Below are 24,873 nucleotides of genomic sequence, written 5' to 3' on the forward strand. Positions count from 1 at the left end.
GCTCCAGCCCCTACCCCCTACAGGGCTTTGAACTGGACTCAAGAACTTTTGTTGAGACTCCAATTTCCTACCCCATGTGAAGGTCCCGACACCTCGGAAGTTGGCTCAAACAGACAACTGGACTCAACAACTTTTGTTGAGACTCCAATTTCCTACCCCATGTGAAGGTCCCGACACCTCGGAAGTTGGCTCAAACAGACAACTGGACTCAACAACTTTTGTTGAGACTCCAATTTCCTACCCCATGTGAAGGTCCCGACACCTCGGAAGTTGGCTCAAACAGACAACTGGACTCAACAACTTTTGTTGAGACTCCAATTTCCTACCCCATGTGAAGGTCCCGACACCTCAGAAGTTGGTTCAAACAGATTTGAATCAACGAGAGCACCCTATGGGGTGATTTGGAGGTCTGTGACAGTCATGACAAATGTCTGATAATGACATTTGGCCCGAGTCACATCCGACTGTAAATTACTTTTTGTCCCTCGCCTGATTGGTGTATTCTTGCTTTAACTTCTTGTATAAGAAGCTTGTTCCAATTTCACTCGGTGTCAGCCACCGAACCAGACACTGTCTGTATCTGTCAGCTGAACGCCGGCTAGAATAAAATCTCTCAATACCACAGCGGACTCTTGAACTGGACTTTGTAATATTCTTCAACAATTTGGTGCTGTGACCCGGATTGACAATAGACCTTCGATGGAAACTCCTGTTCCAGAACAACGGCGCAATCAGCGACTCTATCTAAAATTTTAGAGGTTAGGGGATCCACTTACAAAATCCCAAATTATTGTTGCTGAGTTGTTGTCGAAAGTCTGTGAATTGGAGTGCCGGAGAATGGTTGACGTCATCCTGAGATTTTAGGTAAGTCCGCTGTGTGGTTGTGAAGGTTATATTTTTTGTTATTATTTTGTGTTATTGGGAAGGTTATTGTAGAGATGTTTTTAGGAACGCTGACAATTTCATAACACTTGAATCTGATTGTGTTGTGAGAATGTTCTGCTTCTCCTGCCTTAGAATTGACTAGCTCTTCTAAAAGGTTTAATATCTCGGGTAACATTAAAAAGAAAGAAATGGCCAGAACGAAACGGTTGGTCTGAGTACCAAAACTAAGTCCAGTGGGACTTGCATATGCAGGACGTGAGGTCCATAAAAGTGTTGGAACACTGAGTTATTTGTGGAAAACGGATATATATGTAGAAGAACTGGTTTTATTTTATAAATGGGGATGACTAGCTCTCCCAAATACTTGAGATATATTTCATTTCAGTAAGAATCGACTTGCTCTCCTTACATTAAGCCGAATGATTTGTAGGCTCAAGTAGACTGATGGTTGGAAGAATCAGAAAGTGATTTGTGGGTAAAAGTAAGTGTAATTGAAGTTTTTTTCTCTGGGAGGGATCTTACAGAAGGAAAAATGGGAAGTTTTCTCAGTAAAGAGTCAGAGGAAGAGTTGACTGGTCCTTCTAAATACATGTACGATAACTACGGTACCAATAGCACTAAGTTTGTTAAAACATGGGTTAAGATAACTAAAGACGACGGTCTCTTAAAATTTCCCCCAAGTGGGACCTTTGACCGGACTAGATTAGAAAATTTAAAGGAAAAATTAAATTCTCAAACAAATGGACAAAAGCACTTCAACTCCTTCAGATTTTGGAGGGATGAAAGCAGACGCCGTAATGCAGAATCCCAAATAGCTTCGCTTACGGATCAGAACAAAAAGCTGATGGCTCAATTAGAAGAGTGTAAAAACGCAACGCAGACAAAGAAGGAATTAGACCCATTAACCGGGTCCTCCACAAACATTAAAATAAACAAAAACAATCATGCCACAACTATGTACCCTGTGAAAGAATTGGAAGAACTTAAAAACACAACGCAGACAAAAATGAAAGTGGAAAACCATTTAAATGATCAAATCAAAAACCTTTATCCGGTAAAACAGATTAAAGAATCAAGTGACGATGACACTTCTGATGATGACTGGATTTTACAACATCCCAAGTCTGAAGACAATAGCCAAAACAGTGAAGAGGAGTGGGTTGTGAAAAGAGGCAGAAAACCAAAGAAAACACAATCAGTAAAATTAGCTCCACTGATCACAATGGGAAAAGATGTTATCTACAAACCTTGGAGCCGAAGAGAACTAAAAGCGATAGTAGGAGATTTTCCCAAGGATGTCAGAAAAAATAAACAAAAATGGCTAGATGAATGGGAATCAGTATGCACAATATACACACCTCACATGCCTGACATAATGCAACTGTTAAAGCTAACTTTGCCACCTGATTTGAAAAGCAGAGTACTTGATGCATGTAGAATTTCCTCTGATCCTACAGCTGTTGCCAAAATCACACCAGAAGAAGCTCAGACCCTTTACAGCTTCATCACTTTAGCAGTTCAAAAGGAAGTAGTACAAAAAGTGGATTATACTCCTCTCACAAAACTTAAACAAGGAAAAGATGAGAATCCCAGGGAACTCTATGCTACAATGATGTTGACAGCAAAAGAAAATTGTGGTTTGTCACAAGATCAGATTAATGGACTTCCTCCAGGTTACTTGCAAGATATATTTGTTAGCTGCCTTCAACCAAAGGTTAAGGCTAAAGTAGTACTGACAGTTGGGTGGGCGGGGAAAGCAATGACTGAACTAGTGGAAATAGCTCAACACCACTGGGACAACACAGAACAAAAGGAATCTAAAATGTATGAAACGCTAATGCTTGCCCAAGTGTCTCACTACACAGGCGGAGTACCGAGAGGAGGACGCAGCGGCAGAGGGATCAACCAAAGATGTGGACCAATGAATCACTCACACCACAACAAAGGTCACACGTCGCACTTCCCAAACAAAAACAATAGGAACTGCTTCTGTTGTGGTGAACCAGATCATTGGATAAAAGATTGCCCCTATAGAACATCCCAACCTAATTTTACCCTGCCTATGGTAACTCCATCAAGTGATCACATGGAGGTCCAACAAACCCCACAGCACAATCCATAGAGCTGTCAGGACAGTGCCCAAATTGAAACAGAAATAACTTTAACAGTAGCTCCACTGATAAAACTAGCAAAAACAAATGAAGAGCCTAACTTAACAATAGATGTAAATGGAAAATCTACATCATTTCTGGTAGATACAGGAGCTTCTCTTTCAACTTTAAGACCAATCACTTCTACAAATTTGAAATCATCTAAAGAAACTGTCAGAGCTGTGGGGGTTGGAGGGATTCCCATGTGTTTACCTGTCTCTGAGCCTACTACAGTATCTATAGGCCCGTTTACTGAAAGCATGTCAAACTTCACAACTTCTCACTCCTTTCTGCTGTCAGATACCACACCTGTAAATCTATTAGGGAGAGACTTGTTGTGCAAACTAAATTGTACCATTTACTGCACACCAGACGGTATCTTTTTAGAGACTAACCAAGATAACACAACCGCTGTACTAGCAGCTCTGATAGATCAGAACCAGCTGATGGATGCGGAAAAAGGGAAAACACAGGATAGAATAGTGTCCAGCGTGCCCCCATCAGTATGGTCTTCTTCTTCTAATGACATTGGTTTGATCAAATCTACTGAACCAGTACAGATATTGCTGAAACAGAATGTCTCTTTGCCAAAGATTTCACAGTATCCTCTTTCTCAGGAAAAGAGAGAGGGCATCCGCCCTATAGTTCAATCTCTGTTAAGCCAGGGAATAATAGTGCCGTGTGATAGTCCATGCAACACGCCTATACTTCCTGTTAAAAAACCAGGTAAACCAGAATATAGATTTGTACAGGACCTACGAGCTATAAATGAAGTGGTACTCCCACGTTTCCCTTTAGTTCCAAATCCTACTACAGTTTTGTCGTCAATACCTGCCAATTCCACCCACTATACTGTGTTGGACCTTTGCAGTGCATTCTTTTCTGTCCCTCTACATAAGGATAGCCAATATTTATTTGCATTTACATATGATGGACAACAATACACATTCACCAGATTACCCCAAGGGTATACTGAGTCACCTACAATTTTTTCTCGTGCTCTAAATAATGACCTCAAAGACGTGTCATTTCCTGGAGGCTCCACTCTGATTCAATATGTTGACGATTTACTTTTAGCCAGTCCCTCTGCCCCTGCATGCGAAATGGACACAGTTACCCTTCTCAACGCTTTAGCTGTCAAAGGCCACAAAACCTCACTTAAGAAAGCTCAACTGTGTCAGAATGAAGTCCAGTATTTGGGACATACACTATCTGGCTCCACAAGGGTCCTTACTCCCTCCAGAATAAAATCTATAATAGAAATGCCCAAACCCACAACTATGTCACAGATGAAGACATTTTTAGGTATGACGGGCTATTGCAGACAATGGATAATGGATTATGCATCACTTGCAATGCCACTCCAAGACATATGCAAACCCTCAGACTGCACTCAGCCCTTAACCTGGTCACAACAAGCTGACGATGCTTTTAACAAGTTAAAACAGGCATTACTATCTGCCCCTGCGCTCGGCCTTCCCGACTACAATCAACCATTCACTCTTTTTGTACATGAAAAATGTGGATTTGCCCAATCTGTTCTCACTCAACGTCATAACTCTGCTTACAGACCTGTGGCGTACTTTTCCTCTAAACTGGATCCCGTCGAGAGAGGGCTTCCACCTTGTCTCAAAGCCGTAGCCGCAGCAGCACTTGCTATCAACAAATCTGCTGATATTGTTTTAGGGTCACCACTAACAGTCATGGTCCCACACGATGCACTCACCCTGATTACCAGAGAGGCACATAGACATGTGACAGGGACAAGAGAAGCAAAATACGTACTAACTCTCACTGCTCCACACATTACACTAAAAAGATGTTCTATCCTTAACCCTGCTACATTACTTCCAACCGAAGATGATGGTGAACCCCATAATTGTATGGATGTCACCTCATGTTCATCTAAACCTCGTCCCGACCTTTCTGAAACTCCACTCTCTAACTCTGATCTTGTTTTCTTCACTGACGGCTCTGCTTATAGAGAAAATGGAATACCATATGCAGGTTATGCAATTTGTGATAATTTCTCAACTGTTGAAAGTGCCGCCCTGCCCTCCTCCAACTCCGCCCAAGTAGCTGAACTATATGCACTGATGAGAGCCTGTCAACTAGCAAAAGGTAAAACTGTTACGATCTATACAGATTCCAGATATGCTTTTGGTTGTGTACATGATTTTGGTATATTGTGGGCGAACCGAGGATTTATCACATCTTCGGGGACACCCGTTAAACATGGTCAATTGATTGGTGAACTGTTAGAAGCGTGTCAACTACCTTCATCTATTGCTGTTGTTAAATGTGAAGCCCACACCAAATTCAAGGACCCTGTTTCACTAGGCAATGCTTCGGCTGACCATGCAGCAAAAGAAGCCGCCAAATTTGGCTTACCTGTCCATGTAAAGCTCTGCCCTTCTATACCCGCTAACGATCTGGCTTCTCCTAATGATGTAGCCCTCTTACAAGAGACTGCTGATGCGAAGGAGCACAGATTGTGGCTTTCCCATGGTTGTAAAAATGTAAATAATTTGTGGGTCAGCAACGACGGCCGCGTTGTTGCACCCACATCTTTGTACCCGTGGCTAGCACGCATGTCACATAGTTTGTCACATGTAAGCAAAGGGGGAATGTGTCAGATAGTGTTGAAAGACTGGTATGCTCCAGGATTCACATCCTATGCAAGAAAATATTGTGAACAATGCCTAATCTGTCAACAACATAACCCAGGGAAAACAGTACAAACAACATTGTCAACACACCCCCCCCCACGGGGACCCTTTGAAGCTCTGCAAATAGACTTTATTCATATGCCAAAATGTGAGGGATATGAAAATGTTCTTGTATGCGTGGATATGTTTTCAAACTGGCCTGAAGCCTGGGCTTGCAGGAAGGCGGACTCTACTGCTGTAGTGAAATGCCTATTAAAAGACATTGTTCCACGGTTCGGCATTCCACACAGCATCAACTCAGACCGAGGTACTCATTTCACTGGACAAATAATGACTGAACTCTGTAAATCACTGGGTATTAAACAGAGACTGCATTGCCCATACCACCCGCAGTCTGCAGGGCTAGTTGAAAGACAAAATGGCATCTTGAAAAACAAACTAGCCAAACTGTGTGCTGAAACTGGGCTAAAATGGACAATGTTGTTGCCTTTGGCCCTAATGTCGATGAGGTCAACACCCGTTAGGAAGCATAAACTCACACCTCATGAAATTATTACGGGTAGACCTATGACTATACCAAGTAATTCAGTTCTATGTATGAAAAAGATGGACCTCCATGCCATGGATGAATCCATGATATCATTCTGTTCTGCTCTAACTTTTGCTGTCCAGTCAATCCACAGACAAGTAAAAGCTGTCCAGTCTCCTCCTAGTGACAAACCGTGCCATAACCTCCAACCCGGCGACTGGGTCTGTGTCAGGGAGTTCCGACGGAAAAACGCCCTGAAACCTCGCTGGTCTAAACCTCAACACGTCCTGCTCACCACCAACACCGCCGTCAAGTGTGAGGGGCGTCTAATCTGGATCCACGCATCCCACTGCAAGAAAACAACTCCTCCGCCATGCACCGGAAACCAGCTGGTACCATCTTCTTCCTGGGGGTCTTCGTCCTCACCACCGTCGGAGCCAGTGAAAGAAACCACGCAGGCTCGGACAGCCCAGAAGTAGATGAACTTCAACACCCCAGACTTCGACGACTGGCAGAGGAGCAGGGGAGCAGCGCAGGCCACAGAGGCCCAGAAGCAGATGCATTATACACGCCAAAACACTCACATCTGTCGCAGGAACAAAACAGACACCCTTGCAAACACCACAAACGAGACCTAACCGTTTACCAGGAGAAAATAACTCCTAAAATATATGAAACACAACCCTCAACAAACACATACCTCCAACTGGCAAAAATGGTTGCTGAAAATAGCCCACACCCTGATAACTGTTATGTGTGTGGGTTCATTCCACACAGCACAAAAGAAGGACTCCCATTAATGACTCTGCCCATTACTTCATGTGACACCTGTTACATTTTGAACCTCAATTCCTCTTATGGGCATTGCAAATGTCACAAACCCCCCCAAATGAGACAAATGTATTGTGATAAAATTCACACTAGCTGTTATTCCTGCAGCACACCGATTCCTCTCACCCTCACCATGATCCCAAAGACATTAAAGTGGTGTGTTGAAGGCAAAGGAACTATCCACCTAGGAATATCAAACTGTGACTCCACATACTCTCCTTCTGAAGAACCGCTTGTTAAGCCTAAAACAAGCCAAAATCCACTGCCCGATTCCATTAAAGATTATAACTACCTTGCTACAATGGTTAATCGCTGTTCCATACCTCTACCAAAAGGTGTTTACTGGATTTGTGGCATGAAGGCTTACGAATATCTTCCAAACGATTGGTCTGGTATATGTGGTCTGGGCCATGTGGTACCAGCCATGAGAATCGTCGCTGTACCACCGAAAGTTCGCATTGTTAAAAGAGAATTGTACACTCACACCCAAACACCATGGACAAGATTTTTTGGTGCCCTCGTTCCAAATTACGGAGTCATGGCAGCTTTGGATCAGATAAGGGACCTATCTCATGCAGTTGAAGACTTAGCAAATACCACAGCAAAGGGCATGTCTATGCTTTCACAAGAGATGACTGCTGTAAGGATGATGGCCTTGCAAAATCGTGCTGCATTGGACTACTTATTAGCTTCTCAAGGGGGAACTTGTGCTGTGATTAAAACTGAATGCTGTACCTTTATACCTAACCACAATGCCACCATCCAAGAAATAACAGATCACTTGAAAAACATTGCTAACACATTACATACACCTGTCACGACTAGTTTGTTTGGTTGGTTTAGAGAACAGTTAGGACACGTTGGTTACTTGATATTTGAATTTGCTTTATTGGGGTTTGTACTCCTAATTGTTATTTGGCTTCTGATTACATGTCTAAGGTTCACTTGCAAAATATGTATGGCTCAAACTACTACTACAATCATGTACTCCACTGTAATTCCACCTCTACCGTCAGTGGAGGAGGAAAATTCAGACTTTCTGTTCAAAATTGGGATTGACTGTACTTAAGTGAAAAAAAAAAAAAAAAAAAAAAAAAAAAAAAAAAATTGTGAATTGTCGAGCCACATTGTCATGGGAAGCTCCAGCCCCTACCCCCTACAGGGCTTTGAACTGGACTCAAGAACTTTTGTTGAGACTCCAATTTCCTACCCCATGTGAAGGTCCCGACACCTCGGAAGTTGGCTCAAACAGACAACTGGACTCAACAACTTTTGTTGAGACTCCAATTTCCTACCCCATGTGAAGGTCCCGACACCTCGGAAGTTGGCTCAAACAGACAACTGGACTCAACAACTTTTGTTGAGACTCCAATTTCCTACCCCATGTGAAGGTCCCGACACCTCGGAAGTTGGCTCAAACAGACAACTGGACTCAACAACTTTTGTTGAGACTCCAATTTCCTACCCCATGTGAAGGTCCCGACACCTCAGAAGTTGGTTCAAACAGATTTGAATCAACGAGAGCACCCTATGGGGTGATTTGGAGGTCTGTGACAGTCATGACAAATGTCTGATAATGACATTTGGCCCGAGTCACATCCGACTGTAAATTACTTTTTGTCCCTCGCCTGATTGGTGTATTCTTGCTTTAACTTCTTGTATAAGAAGCTTGTTCCAATTTCACTCGGTGTCAGCCACCGAACCAGACACTGTCTGTATCTGTCAGCTGAACGCCGGCTAGAATAAAATCTCTCAATACCACAGCGGACTCTTGAACTGGACTTTGTAATATTCTTCAACAAGTTCAAACAGTGACTGACCTGAGTGGGATGTGTCCTTTATATTACAGGCTTTCTTGAGGCAATGGGAACGGTTTGGGTCCTTCTAAGTTGAGAGATGGCAATCAGCATTCTTGATTACATGCTGAAAATTTCTCTTTTGTGCCAAAGTTCAGCTAGAAAACCACACACAGAGACAGGAAGTAAGGATGCTCTCTCTGGAGCAGAGGAAGGACACCAGCAATGTCTTGGTGACCCTCAGGACCCACAGTATCTGTTGTTCCTTCTTTTCCAAATCTCTGGTGTTCACACCCCATGTCAGGCCTTCCTCAAGAGGCAGAAGTCAGTAACCCTCTCCACACATTCCCCACTGGTGATTATGGGTGGAAAGCCTGTTTTTATTTTCCTCAAATATACAAATAATTCCATGTTCAGGAGCAGTTTGTTGTCTCTGCGCCACACTGACATCCGTTTCACCTCGTCACAGTCGGCAGACTCATACCCACCTGAGTAGACTGTGGTGTCAAATGCAAATTTAACAAAAAAGGTTGATGGAGTGGACAGGGGTGTAGTCATATTAATAAATGTTATCGAAGGGACTCAGTCTACAGCCCTAAGAGGGGTGTCAAATGTAGACTATAGTCTACAAAGAGCAGCTGGGTGTAGCGCTCCTGCTGCTCCATGTGGGTCAGCACAGATTGAAGTGCTGTGGCTAACCTGATTTGTGCCATATAAACTGATGTAGTAAGAAAAACGAGTAAAAGGTGGTGGGTAAGAATGAACTCAATCACAACAGTGGTGAGAGCTATTGGTTGGTAGTCAGGGCACTATGGTGGGAGACTTTAGTCAGGGTGGAAGAGCAGACTGGGAAAGGGACTGGAAGAAGATCGTAGTGAAGATTCCACCCAACTAGTCTGAACAGTCCTTTAGCAGATGCCCCAAGATGCGGCCAGGCCCCACAGCTTTCCTCTACCCTCTTGTTTTCTCTAATGTCATTACTTTTTTCAGGGTGTTACACACCTGCCATGATGTCCGTTTTAGCTTTGTAATCTAGTTTGATCATAGTCAATGTGTGAAAACTGATTCAAAGTTGTCGCAAGAGACAACAGGGACACTCAAGTTTATGCCTCAACGACCGCCAAAGCCATTTTCCACTTGGCTGTCTAGGTCTTCCTGTGTCGGGAGATTGCACCCAGTAATTTCCCACAGTCCAAAAAGGCCCAATAGGACTCTTTCTTCAGCTTGATGTTGACTGATGTCTGCCAGTGTGTTCAGGGATTACTGCCATGACAAGCATTGACCACCTTACTACCACAGCTCCAGATAGCTGCCTGGACAATTGAGGCATGGAACATGTTACACTCATCCTCAATATCTCCCGCCTCCCTCGGTACATGGCTGAAGCTATGCCCGAGATGGGCGTTGAAGTTCTTTCTGACAAGGGACTACACCAAATGTTCCCAGCAGCAGACCCTCACACTATGTACCAGGTCTGACTGGACTCCTCCCCCACCACCAGATCCAACTCACCACCAAGTGGTGATCAGCTGACAGCTCTCCCCCACTCTTCACCCAAATGTCCAAGACATGTGGTCACAAATACGATGGTACAACAACGAGGTCAATTATCTGCGGCCTACCAATTTACTTATGGAATTAATTTCTGAGTGGTAGAAAGGATCTCATTTGGTGACCTCAAAGGTGGGTCTCTGCTTTTTGCAGATGATGTGGTTCTGTTGGCTTCACCAGGCCAAGACCTGCAAGTCTCATTTGAGCAGTTCATAGCCGAATGTGAAGCAGCTGGGATGGGAATAAGCACCTCCAAATCAGAGACGTCCTAGAAAAGGGTGCATTGCCCTCTACCTGATCAGGGATCAGATCCTGCCTGAAGCTGAGGGGTTAAAGTATATCGGGGTCTTGTTCACAAGTGAGGGATGAATGGAGCGGGAGATTGACATCTGGATCAGTGTGGCCCGTCCGTCGTGATGAGGAAGGAGCTGATCTGAAAGCTGAAGCTCTCGATTTACCAGTCAGTGAATGTTCCTATCATCGAAAAACGTGATCGCGGACACACACAAACAGTCAAAATTAGTTTCTGGGCTCTCTCTTAGAGATGGGGTGAGAAGCTAAGTCAGTCAGTCAGGGAAGAGGGATGTCCAACCATTCCCTGATTAGGGTACTGGCCCTGTGACCCAACCCAAGATAAGCAGTAGACTATGGATGGATGGGAGTACAGAGTTTTGAAAGTTTTAAGGATGAGAAACTGCAAAAATTAGATAAAGCTTGCTGAAAGAAAGGAAATATTTCTTCAAATAATATTTTAATATAATTGAAAGTTTTTTGAGCTGCTTTAAAGTCAGGACATTTTGAGTTTTTTCTTGCAAATTTACAAGATTATAATACCAAAGTAGTTTATTTTGCCATTTTGAAATGTATAGATGTGAACATTAGATTCTCAAAATTTTCTAAAACTGCAATAGATTAATGTAACATATTAAAGGGGTTTAAACACTCCCATTGAGCTGTAATTTTATAAAATGCCTTCAGTGGCACTGCAGCACATATTTAATAGTAAAACATATTTTAAGACATGATGTGTATCATCCTTGGATTGAGTTTACAGTTAGTTAATTGCATTCAAATTAACTTTTTAAAACTCTTCTCAAATGCATCCCAGTTGGCTGCCATGGATGGATTTTGGCTCCATACTTATGCTTTACTGTATGTTTCTGAATATAGAGAAACACCATTTTTCTCACCACACATTTGCTGGCTGGTGGCCATACAAGAGTATTGAGATATTTCCATAATTCAGAATAAAAGCAAATAATTGAAAAAGAAACAGCTGGAAATACTCTTGAACAGAAAGAGGGACAGAGACAGTCAAAGTATGTCAGCTTGTATATGTTTTCGGTGTTTGGATGCTTTCATGACCAGCTTCAGAGAGGTCTGGGACATGTTTGGTTGTCAGAACATATTTTAATGAATGTTTTACTGATCATACATGTCACAAAGGCTATAGTTTTGAAGTGCTCTATTCTCAATGCTTGTTTTTAAGAACCAAGAGTATGACGGAGTATGAATTCTGTGAGGAATCTGTAAGGAACTTCAGCTAGGAACAGATGTGGTTTCTGGTAAATTTTCAATCTTAGCAAATTAAGTCAAACCAATGGTGTTTTAAGAGCGGTTGCTTTGTTTAAGACACATTATTGCATTTGGAGAAATACGAAAGTAAATATAAATGGGTCTGAAGTCATTTAATTTTTTTTACAAGTTAAAGTTGTGTGATTTATAATGGGTGTTTTGAAGGAGACAAAATACAGAAACAAATACCACAAACATGTCTCTTTTCCAGATTAGTGATTTTCTGAGTGAGATTTTTTTTCTTTGTTTATCTCCATCAATGTGTAATTAAGCTTTTTTGAAGTCACAAAGCAATAGGATAATAAACTCAACGTTCAGAGTTTCAGACAATTTTTATCTGATAACGTCGATAGTCAAAAAATTCTAGCGCCACTACTGGGTCAAAAAAGGTGGGGCCTTTATAAATGTAACTTTTTAGCTGTACACCCAATTAGCACATTAAGCACCCTGGTGGATTCCTTTGATTAATTACAGGTCAGATTTCCCTTTGAATTACATTTCACCTACACTTAAATTTTACAACTAACATTTTATTGTCCCAATGCAGACCTTCCGTTTCAAATTTAATTTTGGTGTGCCGGCAATCAGGAAACCCCTGGAGGACTGCAAGGCTCCTGATACCTAGTGAAGCTTCATCTTCGACCTTTGCAGGCTGACCCAGGGCATGTTGCAGCTGTCTATTTGTGCAAATAACAGCACAACAAAATATTTTCTCAATAAAAGAAAATTAACCGTGCACCTTGGGTCTTTAGTCACTGCTCAGAGGTCAAGACAGTGCTAAGTGGGACTGTAGGTAGCTAAAGTTATGACAGCTAGCCACTGACTATGCTAGTTGTCAGTCGAAAGGCTATGCTTCTAATAATGCATGCATTTGTGTCTTTAAATACTTTTACATGATATGGTAAATTAAAGTTTACAGCCAAATTGGATATTTAAAGAGACTGAGTGTCCCTTGTGTTTAGCTGAGGGATTGTAACTTTCTATATTTTTTGTTCTCAGACTAGCAAGCCATATGTATCCCCTTCATAGAGCTACTGGATGTCCCAAAGCTTATGTGCAACTGCTCTTCTACTTTTATTCAAATACAATAGGTATTTCATGCCATTTCAGAGACATCAAAGACAAAACCCTTCTCATATTGTAAAAAGCATGAGTTCACTCAGATATGTCGTGTAATCTTAATAATTTGCAAGGTTGACGATTCAATCTTATCCAGAACAATGCAGACGTTACATCAACAGCCCAAAATTACAGCCTGTCTTAGAAGTAGAAAGTAAAAACTTTAAACTGATGAACCTATTGAAATACTTTGAAGTCTCCTTAAAGGCTTTTTGCTCAATTTGTGATCAATTGTATTTGGATTTATGCAACAGTGAATGTTATAATACTGTATATGCAAAGGCACAATTTTGAATATTTGAAAAATAAACATAAAAAGCACAAGAGAGTGCAAACTAAAAGCTCCACAGGTGCAAAGTACACACCACATGCGACACATGAAAGTTCATTAAATACTTAAAACTAGTCTGGTGATGTCAGATATAAAAATCTCTTTTAAAAGCAGAGCTAAGCCATGGAGAACAGACTTGTGGCCAGCAGCTACAGTGGCATCATGTGACTCCATTTGGCCCCATTTGTCAGAAAACCCCCCTGATGGGAGTCTGTCAGTCAACAGAGGTTTACTGTGGAGGGGAGGAGGTGTGGAAAAAGATTTCACTGATTGGACTGCGTAAAATGAGCAAAAAAAGAAAAAGATTATACGAGACAAAAGATGGATATGCAGAATTAGAGCAAACATGTTTTATAGATGTTAGGAATGTTTACACTATACAATAGTGCTTTTGTATACATTTATGTATTCACACCACGTTTTGATGATATTGTGTGATGTGTGGCTAACATGAAGTGACTGCAACGGTAGGAAACTCATCAAATACTGCTAAAAGCTTGTTACATGCTCACAACAAATTTATGTTGGGAATGGGATTTTAACATATCAGTAAACAATTGTGTAAATGTGGTCAGAAAACACATAACGTTATATAATAATGCAAAAAAGAGCAATAAGAATAATCCACAATGCTGACTACAAGGAACACACAAACCCATTATTCCTGAAGTCCAAAATACTCAAATTTATGGATATTGTGGGCTATCAAACAGCGCAAATAATGTTCAAAGCAAAAAATGATCTGTTACCAACAAATATACAGAAATTATTTAGTATTCATGAGGGAAGATATGGTTTAAGGGGCAAAAGTAATTTTAATGTCACATTAATACGCACAAACAGGAAAGGTTTTTGTGTTTCAGTCAGCGGGGTGAGGCTATGGAACAAGTTTTCAATGGAATTAAAGCAATGTCCAAATATTAAACCGTTTAAAATAAAAAACAAAGATATTATTTTTCAGAGGTACAGGGATGAGCAAAATGCTTGGGTGCAATGATACAGTGTTTATTTTATTTTATTTTTATTTTTTTCATTTATTTTTTTTATCCTTATTTTCTTACACTAGTCAGTATCTTATGTTACTACAATGTTTTTATTGTCTTGTTTTGATTGTTTTTGTTTTTTTATTTTTATTTATTTATTTATTTTTATTATGTTTGCATAATGTTATGTTCGCATGTGTTAGCTAGTCATATTTAAGGAGAGGGGGTGAGAGTTTATAAGTTTTACTTCTTCTAATTCAATTCAATTCAATTTTATTTATATAGCGTCTAATACAACAGAGTTGTCTCTAGACGCTTTCCAGAGACCCATACCCAGAACATGACCCCCGAGCAGTTATTACATAAACAATGGCAGGTAAAAACTCCCCTAGTGGGAGAAAAACCTTAAGCCAAACAGTGGCAAGGAAAAACTCCCCTTTAGGAGGGAAGAAACCTTGAGCAGGACCAGGCTCATCAGGGGGGACCCTCCTGCCGAGGGCCAGACTGGTGGGTCAGGGACGGCAACAGCACAGCAGGCAGGTGGAAGCAGCAACGGGATGACCGGGGGTGGGGACCGCAGGCCAGCACACAGCTCCCGAAGCTCCCGAAGCTCCGGCCCAATCAGCAAGTCCCAGGTTGGGGTGCAGGGTCAGGAAAAGACTTGTGCTCCGTAATGCAAGCTACAAGCCACCCATGGCCACCTGCAGGACAAAAAAGAGAAAAGGGAGGAGAAGGGGGGGGCAGCAACGGGATGACCAGGGGTGGGGACCGCAGGCCAGCACGCAGCTCCCGAAGCTCCGGCCCAATCAGCAAGTCCCAGGTTGGGGTGCAGGGTCGGGGAAAGACTTGTGCTCCGTAATGCAAGCTACAAGCCACCCACGACCACCTGCAGGTTCCGGTGTCCGGCAAAGGATGCTGCAACATGGACAAAAGAGAGAAAAGGGAGGAGAAGGGGGGGGCCAGCACAAGAAACCACAGGAGCGACTCTGACACACTAAAGTTTACACTACCTAAAGATTTACCAACACCAGCTAGAGGTTTACTAAACACTAACTATAGGCTTTACTAAACAGAAATGTTTTAAGTTTAGTTTTAAAGGTGGAGGTGGTGTCAGCCCCCTTAACCCAGATTGACTTCTCACTCCCTTTCGAATATGTACTTTGTTATGTCTCATGTTAAGACGATTGTCTTATTTCTTTCTTTTTTTATATGATTCATATTTGAAATAAACACTACTACTACTACTACTACAACGTAAATGAGATGGAAAATATTGACTGTGTGAGGTAAAAGGGAACGACTAAAATCAGAGGGTGTGTGCATGCTACTTGGGTCTTCGTCCTCTAATCAAATTGCAATGACTAGGATGCAAGAAGGTCAAGACAAACAGGTTTTAGCTGATGTTTAGTTTTTTCTTCGTTATTGTTTGTATGGGTTAATCAGTTGCCATTCCTTCAAATTCACCAGTGTTTATTTCACTGCCAGTGTTGGTGGAAAAATGCAGTTATTTTAGCCTGAAATTAGACCTTTGTCAGAAGCAGCAACAGAAAACGTCAGATAAAAACTGATATAAAGTATACTGCTGTTTTAATGCCATTGTTTCCACCATTTGAGGAACGCCAAGGCTATGAGCTGTCTGTCCCTCTACCTATCCATTCTGGTGATTATATAGTAGTTCCCAGACCTTCATCTCCCCATACACATCCTCCAACTCTACTAAAGAGACACTACAGTATTCCTAAACCAATTGAGACCATCATTTCTTCATTGAACATCTGCAGAGCACGTCCCTTAGAAGACGTTGGACAGGTATCCTGTCCAGATACTCAAACCACTTTAGCTTAATCCATTCATTGTGGAGAAGCAGTGACTCTACTTTGAGCTCCTCACTCTGTCCCGAAGACTTAACCCAAACATTTTTGAAGGAAGATCTTTTCAACAGCTTGTATTCCCAATCTCATTCTTTTGGAACCACAGGTATCATCATAGGTAAAGGCTGTAACATAGATTGTCTTGTAAATTGACAGGTTTTCCTTTCAGTTCAGCTCAGTTCTTCACCAAAATTCTGCTTCTGGCTTACGAAACAATTACCCAAACGGCTCCTGCCCACCTTCACTCCTTCATCCAGAGCTACACTCCCTCTCCACAGCTATGCTCAGCCAGTGAAAGACGCCTGGTGATCTCCTCCATCGTTCACTGATGGTGGAATGACCTACCAAACTCTCTACTGCAGGGTCTGTACCTACTAGCAAGCTAAAGATTTCTGCATCTAGTAAACCTTTCTGCTCTTCAGAATTAGTTAGATTTGTCTAGCTCTCTGCAGGACTCAGCACTGAGTAAGCTGCATGCACTTATGACAAGATAGTCATATTATTGTGTCTTTTAAGACGTAGCTTTCTTGTATAAAGGGAATGATGTGTTGGGTGGGAAGGGAACAAAAAATAAATAAAAAAATGTAGAACTAGCATGGCAGCACCTGTGTCCAACCAGACTCACAGCAGTCTGACCAGCATTATCCATGCTTGACCCTCCTATGTGATTTCTTGTTTGTGTTGTTCTCTTAGATGTAAGAGTTTGAAATACTTGAGGTCATCAACTTAATATAGCAACTCATTCCCAACCTGGAGTGAGCATCCTTTTCTGCCAGACTATGACTACACAAACATTTCACATCCATATCAGAAAAAGATGTTGTTCTTACTGGAACAACATATTTTGCGCAGTTCATGACCATCCTCGCTTATAGAGAATACTGTAAATACATAGCAGCTGATACCACAGACAGAGTTATTAGAATCAATTCCATCTCTCTGTCTCTCAGTAATTAAGGTTTGACAGCCCGATAGATCAGACACACATCGAGAAAGAAGGTTGTTAAACTGCCTCTGCACACAGTTAGCCAGTGAACAAGGTGACATATTCAGAGTGATGGAAATGAGTCATAGGGTCAAAGGGCCTGATTAACTAAGATCCTAAATAAAGAGTACTAAATTGCGTGTGCACTGAAAAAGCTGCACGTGCGGTTGTTGTGTGTTTTGCGGGTGATCAACTAAGAATGCTTGCGCAATTGATAACAGGTGCAAACCTCAGTATTTAAATGAGGTGTTGCATGTCTTACGGTTTGCGCCATGGAGAGTCTGGAAGGAAAGCAGGATAGTTGCAAGCGCAAAATGAAAGTTGACGAATTTGAGTTAGAGATATTAGTGGAAGAGGCAAATAAACACATTCATTAACTACAGCAAAGAAATTTAAACATTACCAAAAGAAACGCAATATCGGAGAAAATCTGCGATAGAATAAATGCAGTTGGTAAGACAAAAAGAACAGCAGATGAGGTTAAAAGAAGGTGGCAAGATATAATGCGAAGAACTAAAGAAAAAGTGGCCTTTAATAAAACTTGTGCAACCATTTTTAAAATAGCATGCAGCAGAATAAAGACTCTCTCCCTGCGTATTCTTTGATTTTGGCGATTTCGCCTCCTTGCCACAATAACAGCAGCCATCGGTGCGTAATGCTGGGCAGATTAGCACCTTCCTTTCGAACGTATTAAATACAGACGCAATCACAATCCCCGCAATAACTTTCAGGCTTGGTAAATCTCATTGCGTGTGGTAAATGGACATATTTGCATTTTCCCCTCCCAGTATTTAGCGCTTTCTGGCGGCTACGCCCCATATTGATTATTCATCAGGGCAAAAGTACTAAATGAACAGTGTGTGCTATTTTGCTCATTTGAGAGGCGCAGTCCTCTTTGCACGCTGTTAGTAGATCAGCTTGCACATTGGTTTGCGGGTGATGTCAAGTTTGCACACGTTTTTACGCACGCAAACCTTTAGTAAATCAGGCCCAAAGAGTACATTCAACATTTACCATAGCCTGTCGGCAAAAACAAAAAATCAGAACAGAATGATTTGAGTGCCGTCTTCTGTTTAATTCACAAAGAAAAAGTTGATGCCAAAACTTGTTCAAACGACTGTTAATCCTCACTCTGTCGTCATCGTGTTAAACCCGCCCAGAGACTTTCCCTACAAGGATAGACTGATTGATTGGCTCCCTGTGATTTGTTATCTCATGGTTTTGCATGTCAGTTGTAATTGAAACAAATATTTCATATTTTAAAATGAATGTACATTAGTGTGGATGCAGGTTGAGGACCATTTTCTTAGATGGAGTTAATTCTCATTCCAGCTGCTTCACACTTGACTGAAACCTCCTCCCCACTAACTGCTGGAGGTTCAGTTTGATGAAGCAGGACCATATAATCTACCATGCGCTTGAGATAATTTATTATTTTGTCTGAAGTCACTTCGAAGTCAAAATCCTGAATTTTAAGTATTGTTTTTTTGTCTCCTGTGACATTCAGCAGGACTTTCAAAGGGCTGTAAGTAAAAGGAATATCTTTACAGATGGAGCAGGACCCTGTATGCCACAAAAGAGATTTTAACGTACAGGATATGTTGTGACAGGTTCTATTTTAAAGCAAGCCACAGTGGATTTTTCTGTGTTTTTATACTTTTTTTTTTCAAACCCACAAATGAGTTTTTAATACCTAGAAGCAACCACTTTGTTTAGGTGGCTAAACCTAACCAAACAATGAGCAAATGTGAAGAGACATGGAGAGTTTTAAACAAAATAAAGTGTCAAATGTTTTGGTTTAAGCTAAGGTCTCCTGTTTTCATGACATACCCCACTTCATTACAGTTTCCAGCCAGTTTGGGAATATATTTTTATAAATCCTTATATTTGATATCACAGTTTAGTAAACTTCTCTCAGCCTGTGTTGGTGTGTAGTCGTTATGGTTTATTACTGTTGAAGGTAAATTAATAATACAAATACTTCAAATTACATTTCCTCCCCCCTGTTTTTAATTAACAGGGAGTTTGTTGAACCTTGTGCATTCTATGTAAATAGTTCCTCTCTTGAGCATTAAACTGTACCATATATTTTTCACTTTGGCAAAGCGTTCAATGAGTCTACTGTAACTGAACCAACAAAGTGTTTCCTTCTCAACCAATAAGACAGCAAGAGGCTGAAGCTCATCCTGCCCCACCTCAACCATGTGTGTAGTCTTCTTAGCACACTGAATGAACGGTCGAAGCAGCAGCTAATAACGGGGACTGTCACACAGATCTGAATGACTTGTATCAAGGTTGGAAACATGACTTTGTCTAGAAAGTTCACAAAGAAAAACTGTCTAATTCAGGATGACAGGCCTAAATACCCCTGAGAACTTTACTGTGCAAGTGACTGCAAAATGGTACTGTTTGATGAGCTATTATAAATAAAATGATAACCCTTATATGTTAAAGTTCTGAAAAATCTTCTCAATATGCAAATCATTGTGTATTCATTCAGCTTCCAGATCTCTGGGATCTCATTGATATGACAAAGCATGTACTGAACGCTGATTCAGGTAGGAGATGGGTAGAAACCCAGGGTTTCTTTGCATGAACCTGCCAGCGAGGAGTATAACTTCATGGAGTCAGTTTCTATGGTACCGGTATGGTATGGTAAGCGTCTTTAAGATGTTTTAAAAGCGCTCTATAAATAAAATTGATTATCATTATTATTATTACCATGGTTACCATGGTAACTGACTCGAGGTAAGACTAATCCCGCTTTCTGGAACGGAAAACCCAGAGTTTCTCCCAAATCAGGGTTACTCAAAGTTTCAACATAACCAGCTCTCTGAAACAGAACCCAGCTCACTTACCCTGGAATCACACTGAAAGCGTCACAAGCGTCATAGGCATCTGGCTGCCATTCATTTTCTATGAAAGCGCACTGCGAGAGGCGTCAGAGGCGTCGGGAGCAGCCTGTCCAGAGCATCAATTTGAAGTTGAAAAATCTCAACTTTATACAAATGAGCAGCGGCGACGCCGAGGCAGCGTCCAATCACAGACCGGGATTCCCGAAGCAAGAAGCCTCAATGCAGATTGTACTTTCATGTACACGCAAACGTACACTCATTCACATGCACACATGAGCATAGCTGTGCACTAACAAACTTATTTTATCAGGAATTAATATATTTCACCCAGCAAATTGACATTTTTGCTGATTTGACTGCTGTTTTTACCTGAACTCTGCTCATGTGAAACAAGTAACTGATGGTTGAGGAGCTGGATGGTCTGAACGATTTTATTTTGCTACATCGATCCAATGCAAAATAATTAAAAACCGTGCCTATTAATCACAAAACACAACAACAATATGACCAAATCCGCTACGACCCGGTGTGTCAGTGATCACCGCAGCCAGACTGCAGCTTCACCGGGATCAACAGCTCACCGATGGTTGCTGTTGATCCGCGGACCAACCTTGTTAAGGAGCATCAAACTCACTCTTATCTATGCGGAAATAACACATAAAGGTTTCCCAAAGTGTGATCCATGGTTAAATAGGAAACTGAAGATGTGCACGCTATATATAGATATGTGTAGGCTATACACTTTGTTCACTCCAGTTCTGCAGCGGAGCTTGAAAGCCCCGCCCACTGCAGGCGTCAACAGGCGTCGACAGATTATAGTGTGAATCTACCAAGCAGCGCGATGCAGGCGTCAGGCAATTTTTGACGCTTTCAGTGTGAATCCACCATTAGAGCCAGAGTCAAATTGAACCTTAACTTTTAACTAAATCCGAACATTTCCTGAATCCACCAATAAAAAATGAGCGCCTGAAAAAACTCTCCGAGCTACATCTTTATGGAGCCAAATCAAGGCCAAAAGTTTTGCTAATTTGAAAATAAAATTTGAACCTGAAAATTGTTTTTTACAGTTTCAATTTTATTTTTTTCAGTATCAGATCTTTTTTTTAGTTTCAAATCTTTTTATTTCAGTTTCAAATCTTTTTTTCAGTTTCACGTCTTTTTTTTCAGTTTCACATCTTTTTTTTTCAGTTTCACTTCTTTTTTTTCCAGTTTCAAATTTTTTTTTCAGGTTCAGACTTTTGGCCCCGATCTGGCGTGGGGGGCGTGGCATCAACTGAGAGGGGCGTGGCATCATGAGTGACAGCAGAACAGAGAAGGCGGGGGACGTTCCTCAGTCATGTTGCCTTCAGGAAACGTAGGTTGCAGAAGTTATCAGTAGAAGTATGATTCAACACTGTATCCATATCCACGTGATTGGCAGTGGAACAAACTGATATTAGTGACACATTTCTGTTGAAAAAGCTGTTTTAGACCGTACTTGGCACCAATCGCAGTATAAAAGCAATAAACTATGCCAGACTGTACAGTTCAACAGCCACACTTTAAAGTTTGACATTTCCCACTTCCACATACTACCAAGTACGGTCTAAAACAGCTTCTTAAACAGAAATGTGTCACTAATATCAGTTTTCTCCACTGCCAATCACGTGAATATGGTGTATATACAGTGTTGAATCATACTTCTACTGATAACTTCTGCAACCTACGTTTCCTGAAGGCAACATGACTGAGGAACGTCCCCCGCCTTCTCTCTTTAGCTGTCACTCATGATGCAACGCCCCTCTCAGTTGATGCCACTCCCCCCACGCCAGATCGGGGCCAAAAGTCTGAACCTGAAAAAAAAAATTGAAACTGAAAAAAAAAAGATTTGAAACTGAAAAAAAGATTTGAAACTGAAATAAAAAGATTTGAAACTGAAAAAAAGATCTGATACTGAAAAAAATAAAATTGAAACTGTAAAAAAGAATTTTCAGGTTCAAATTTTATTTTCAAATTAGCAAAACTTTTGGCCTTGATTTGGCTCCATACATCTTTGCCTCGCCTTTTCTTCCCCTTTTTGTTGCGTCTGCATAGCTTATGTCTGTTACGTGCAACTATTCATAGAATAGCAGAACACTTAGAGCTCACTGGCACTAGTATTTTAAGCAGTCTGCTTCATTTGACTTTACAGATTGGTCTAAGATAATTGTTTTCCGTCCCTGTCACTGTTAGGCCTGTATCACTTTAACCCTTTACTACTGTGTGCAATCACACCTGGGCACAGACCTCATCTACCAGGGCATGTGCCCCAGCAACACCTATGGACTTCTCATTGTAGATTCATTGTAGAGTTTCCCTGGAAAAGATCATCCTTACAGGATAACACTGATAAGATGTGAATACAGTTAACAAATGCTGACATAGACGGGATTGAAATGTGGAGAGAGCTAAAATATCAAACAATATTTGCATCAGTGAAAAGTGAGAGCCTCCTTGTTCTGCCTAATGTCCCACAACGCGTCATTTATGACAACAGTCATCTGCAAGATTAAGTGCACAAGGTTTAGACTTGTTGTTCATTACATGGTTGACAGCAAAGAGTGCCAGAGGACGTATAAAGAAAGAGGCATGACTGAAATGTGATAAAGGTCGTGATGAAATTTGGGTCTTAGGAGTTACATGGTATGCATGTTAGACCACTGGTCCCCACGATCCCCTTGTAAACTTTTTCATGAATGAAATTCCCTTTGCGACCCTTTCAGAAAAAGCACTCAAACTGGTGTGGTAGCAGAGTGACCCCACATGCCGCACACAAGTGCCTTTTATCTCTAAAATGGCAGATGTTGGCATTCCATATCCATCGTCTCCTCTGGCTGAAATAATACATTCTCCATTCTCTGCCCGAACTCATGAAGGAAATGAGACAAATCGTGAGCCAGACACTGCAATTTGAATCGATATAAGCTGACTGCATTATGTGATTATTTTCTTCAGGCTCTTCTTTATGCATTAAGTTGAGGCCAGACATTACCCAAGCACTCAATAGAATGGAATAATGGAACTTGTTCTTAAATCAGATCAGACTGTAGATACACATCCTGTTGTTTTTCTTGCTTTGACAAGAAAACATTGACTCACTTTGCCATCTGCTGTCTCTATTCAGCCTTTTTTTTTACCCATTGTTGCTGTCGTTTCTTAACTCTATCACATAAATAACATCTGTTTCTTCGTGGTGGAAGATCCTTTTGAGAAGATTCCCGTTGTACAGATTCAAATCCAGTGAACCTTAAAAAAAATAAAATAATGCTAAACTTTGCACAAATTCTTGCTCACAAAAACACACAAATTGACTGAGGAAAACAAACAAAGTGACACCGGATGAGGGATTAGAGAGACAGAAAGGGAGACAGAGTGTGGTAAAAGAAGAGGTGTGTCAGAGTTGTCTATAGGACCAGGCTGCAGCGCTTCATGTTTTGTCCCAGTGTAACTCTATAGTCTGCATACCAGTACTCACTCACAATTTCACGTTTGCCCCCCCCTCGCAGTGGTATTTAAGTGGTACTTGTTTATTGAAAGTGGGATCATGCCTTTGGCAAATCTTGGTTTATAGCTTAAGGCCACGTTTACACGTAGCCGGGTATTTACAAAAACGGATATTTCCCCTCTACGTTTTCAAAAATATCCTTGTTTACACTGACCCGCATGAAAACGCTGTTAACGTCATGCCAGCCAATCAGAATCCTGGAAAAAACATCAACAAATGACACGTGTAACTTCCAGTTAAGGCTGATTTATGGTTCCGCGTTACACCAACGCAGAGCTTACGGCGTAGGGTGAGCGTCGACGCGCACCGTACGGCGCGCATCGCCGCGTACCATACGCCGTAGCCTCTGCGTCGATTTAACGCGGGACCATAATTCAGGCTTTACTTCCAAGACGGAACGAGAGTCTGAGAGAATTTAAAACAGGTAAAATAAAAGAAAATATTGACGGTGGCCAAACAAATTGTAAACACAGGTCGCACTCATGACGCTGCTGGTGACGTTTCTGTCGCATAATGTGACGTAAATCTCCGTTTTCCTCCGTTTTCTCTGTTTAGACGCAAACGTGAAAACGGAGTTTTTGAAAATCTCCACTTTGGCCGGAGTTTTCAGAAATGATCGTTTTTGGGGGCTTTGACCTCCGTTTTCGTGTAAACGAATGGCCAAAACGCATGAAAACGCCTCCGTTTTTGCCCCGTGTAAACGGGGCCTAACTGACTGAATTGCTTTACTAGTTCAGTACTCATTATGTGTGTTGAGTTCGTGGGTGTTCTGTTAAAGCTATACATTATACACCAGTTGAGAAGCACTGGTTTCGATCAATGTAGAAACCAGGAGTCGTATACAACTTATAAAGGGGACCTGGGAAGCCTTTCCATGTTTTTGGAAGTATCTAAAGTGTTGCAACGAATAACTCTTACCTTCCCAGCAGCCATTGTCATTGTGCAGCCACTGGTCAATGAGAGATGTCCGACCAGAAGTGCTTTGATATGGTTTAGAAGTTCTCCAGAAATGAATACTCATTCTCTTCTGCTAGAGATATGTATCAAGTGTATTCTTAGCTGTGGCTACGGTGTGTCAGTTACAACATGACAGATGGAGTTGACAGGAAATCATACCCAAGTGTGGCACAGAGAATCACACCGATTTATAACATAAAACACCACGAGTTGACTCCAACCTGCACAAAACACTAGTAGCACAAACACTCTGGGTGGGACCT

General features: G+C 41.4%; 1 protein-coding gene across 1 annotated transcript; it reads left to right on the forward strand.

Moving 5' to 3' along the window:
- Positions 1 to 756: 756 nt before the first annotated feature.
- LOC133455005 (endogenous retrovirus group 3 member 1 Env polyprotein-like) lies at positions 757 to 8,168 on the forward strand. The gene is made up of 2 exons (XM_061733785.1): positions 757 to 864; positions 6,407 to 8,168. The coding sequence occupies exon 2, from the start codon at positions 6,607 to 6,609 to the stop codon at positions 8,131 to 8,133; it is 1,527 nt and encodes a 508-aa protein (XP_061589769.1). The 5' UTR covers positions 757 to 864; positions 6,407 to 6,606; the 3' UTR covers positions 8,134 to 8,168.
- Positions 8,169 to 24,873: the final 16,705 nt, after the last annotated feature.

This window comes from Cololabis saira, chromosome 11, assembly GCF_033807715.1.
Source record: "Cololabis saira isolate AMF1-May2022 chromosome 11, fColSai1.1, whole genome shotgun sequence".
Lineage (NCBI taxonomy): Eukaryota > Metazoa > Chordata > Actinopteri > Beloniformes > Belonidae > Cololabis > Cololabis saira.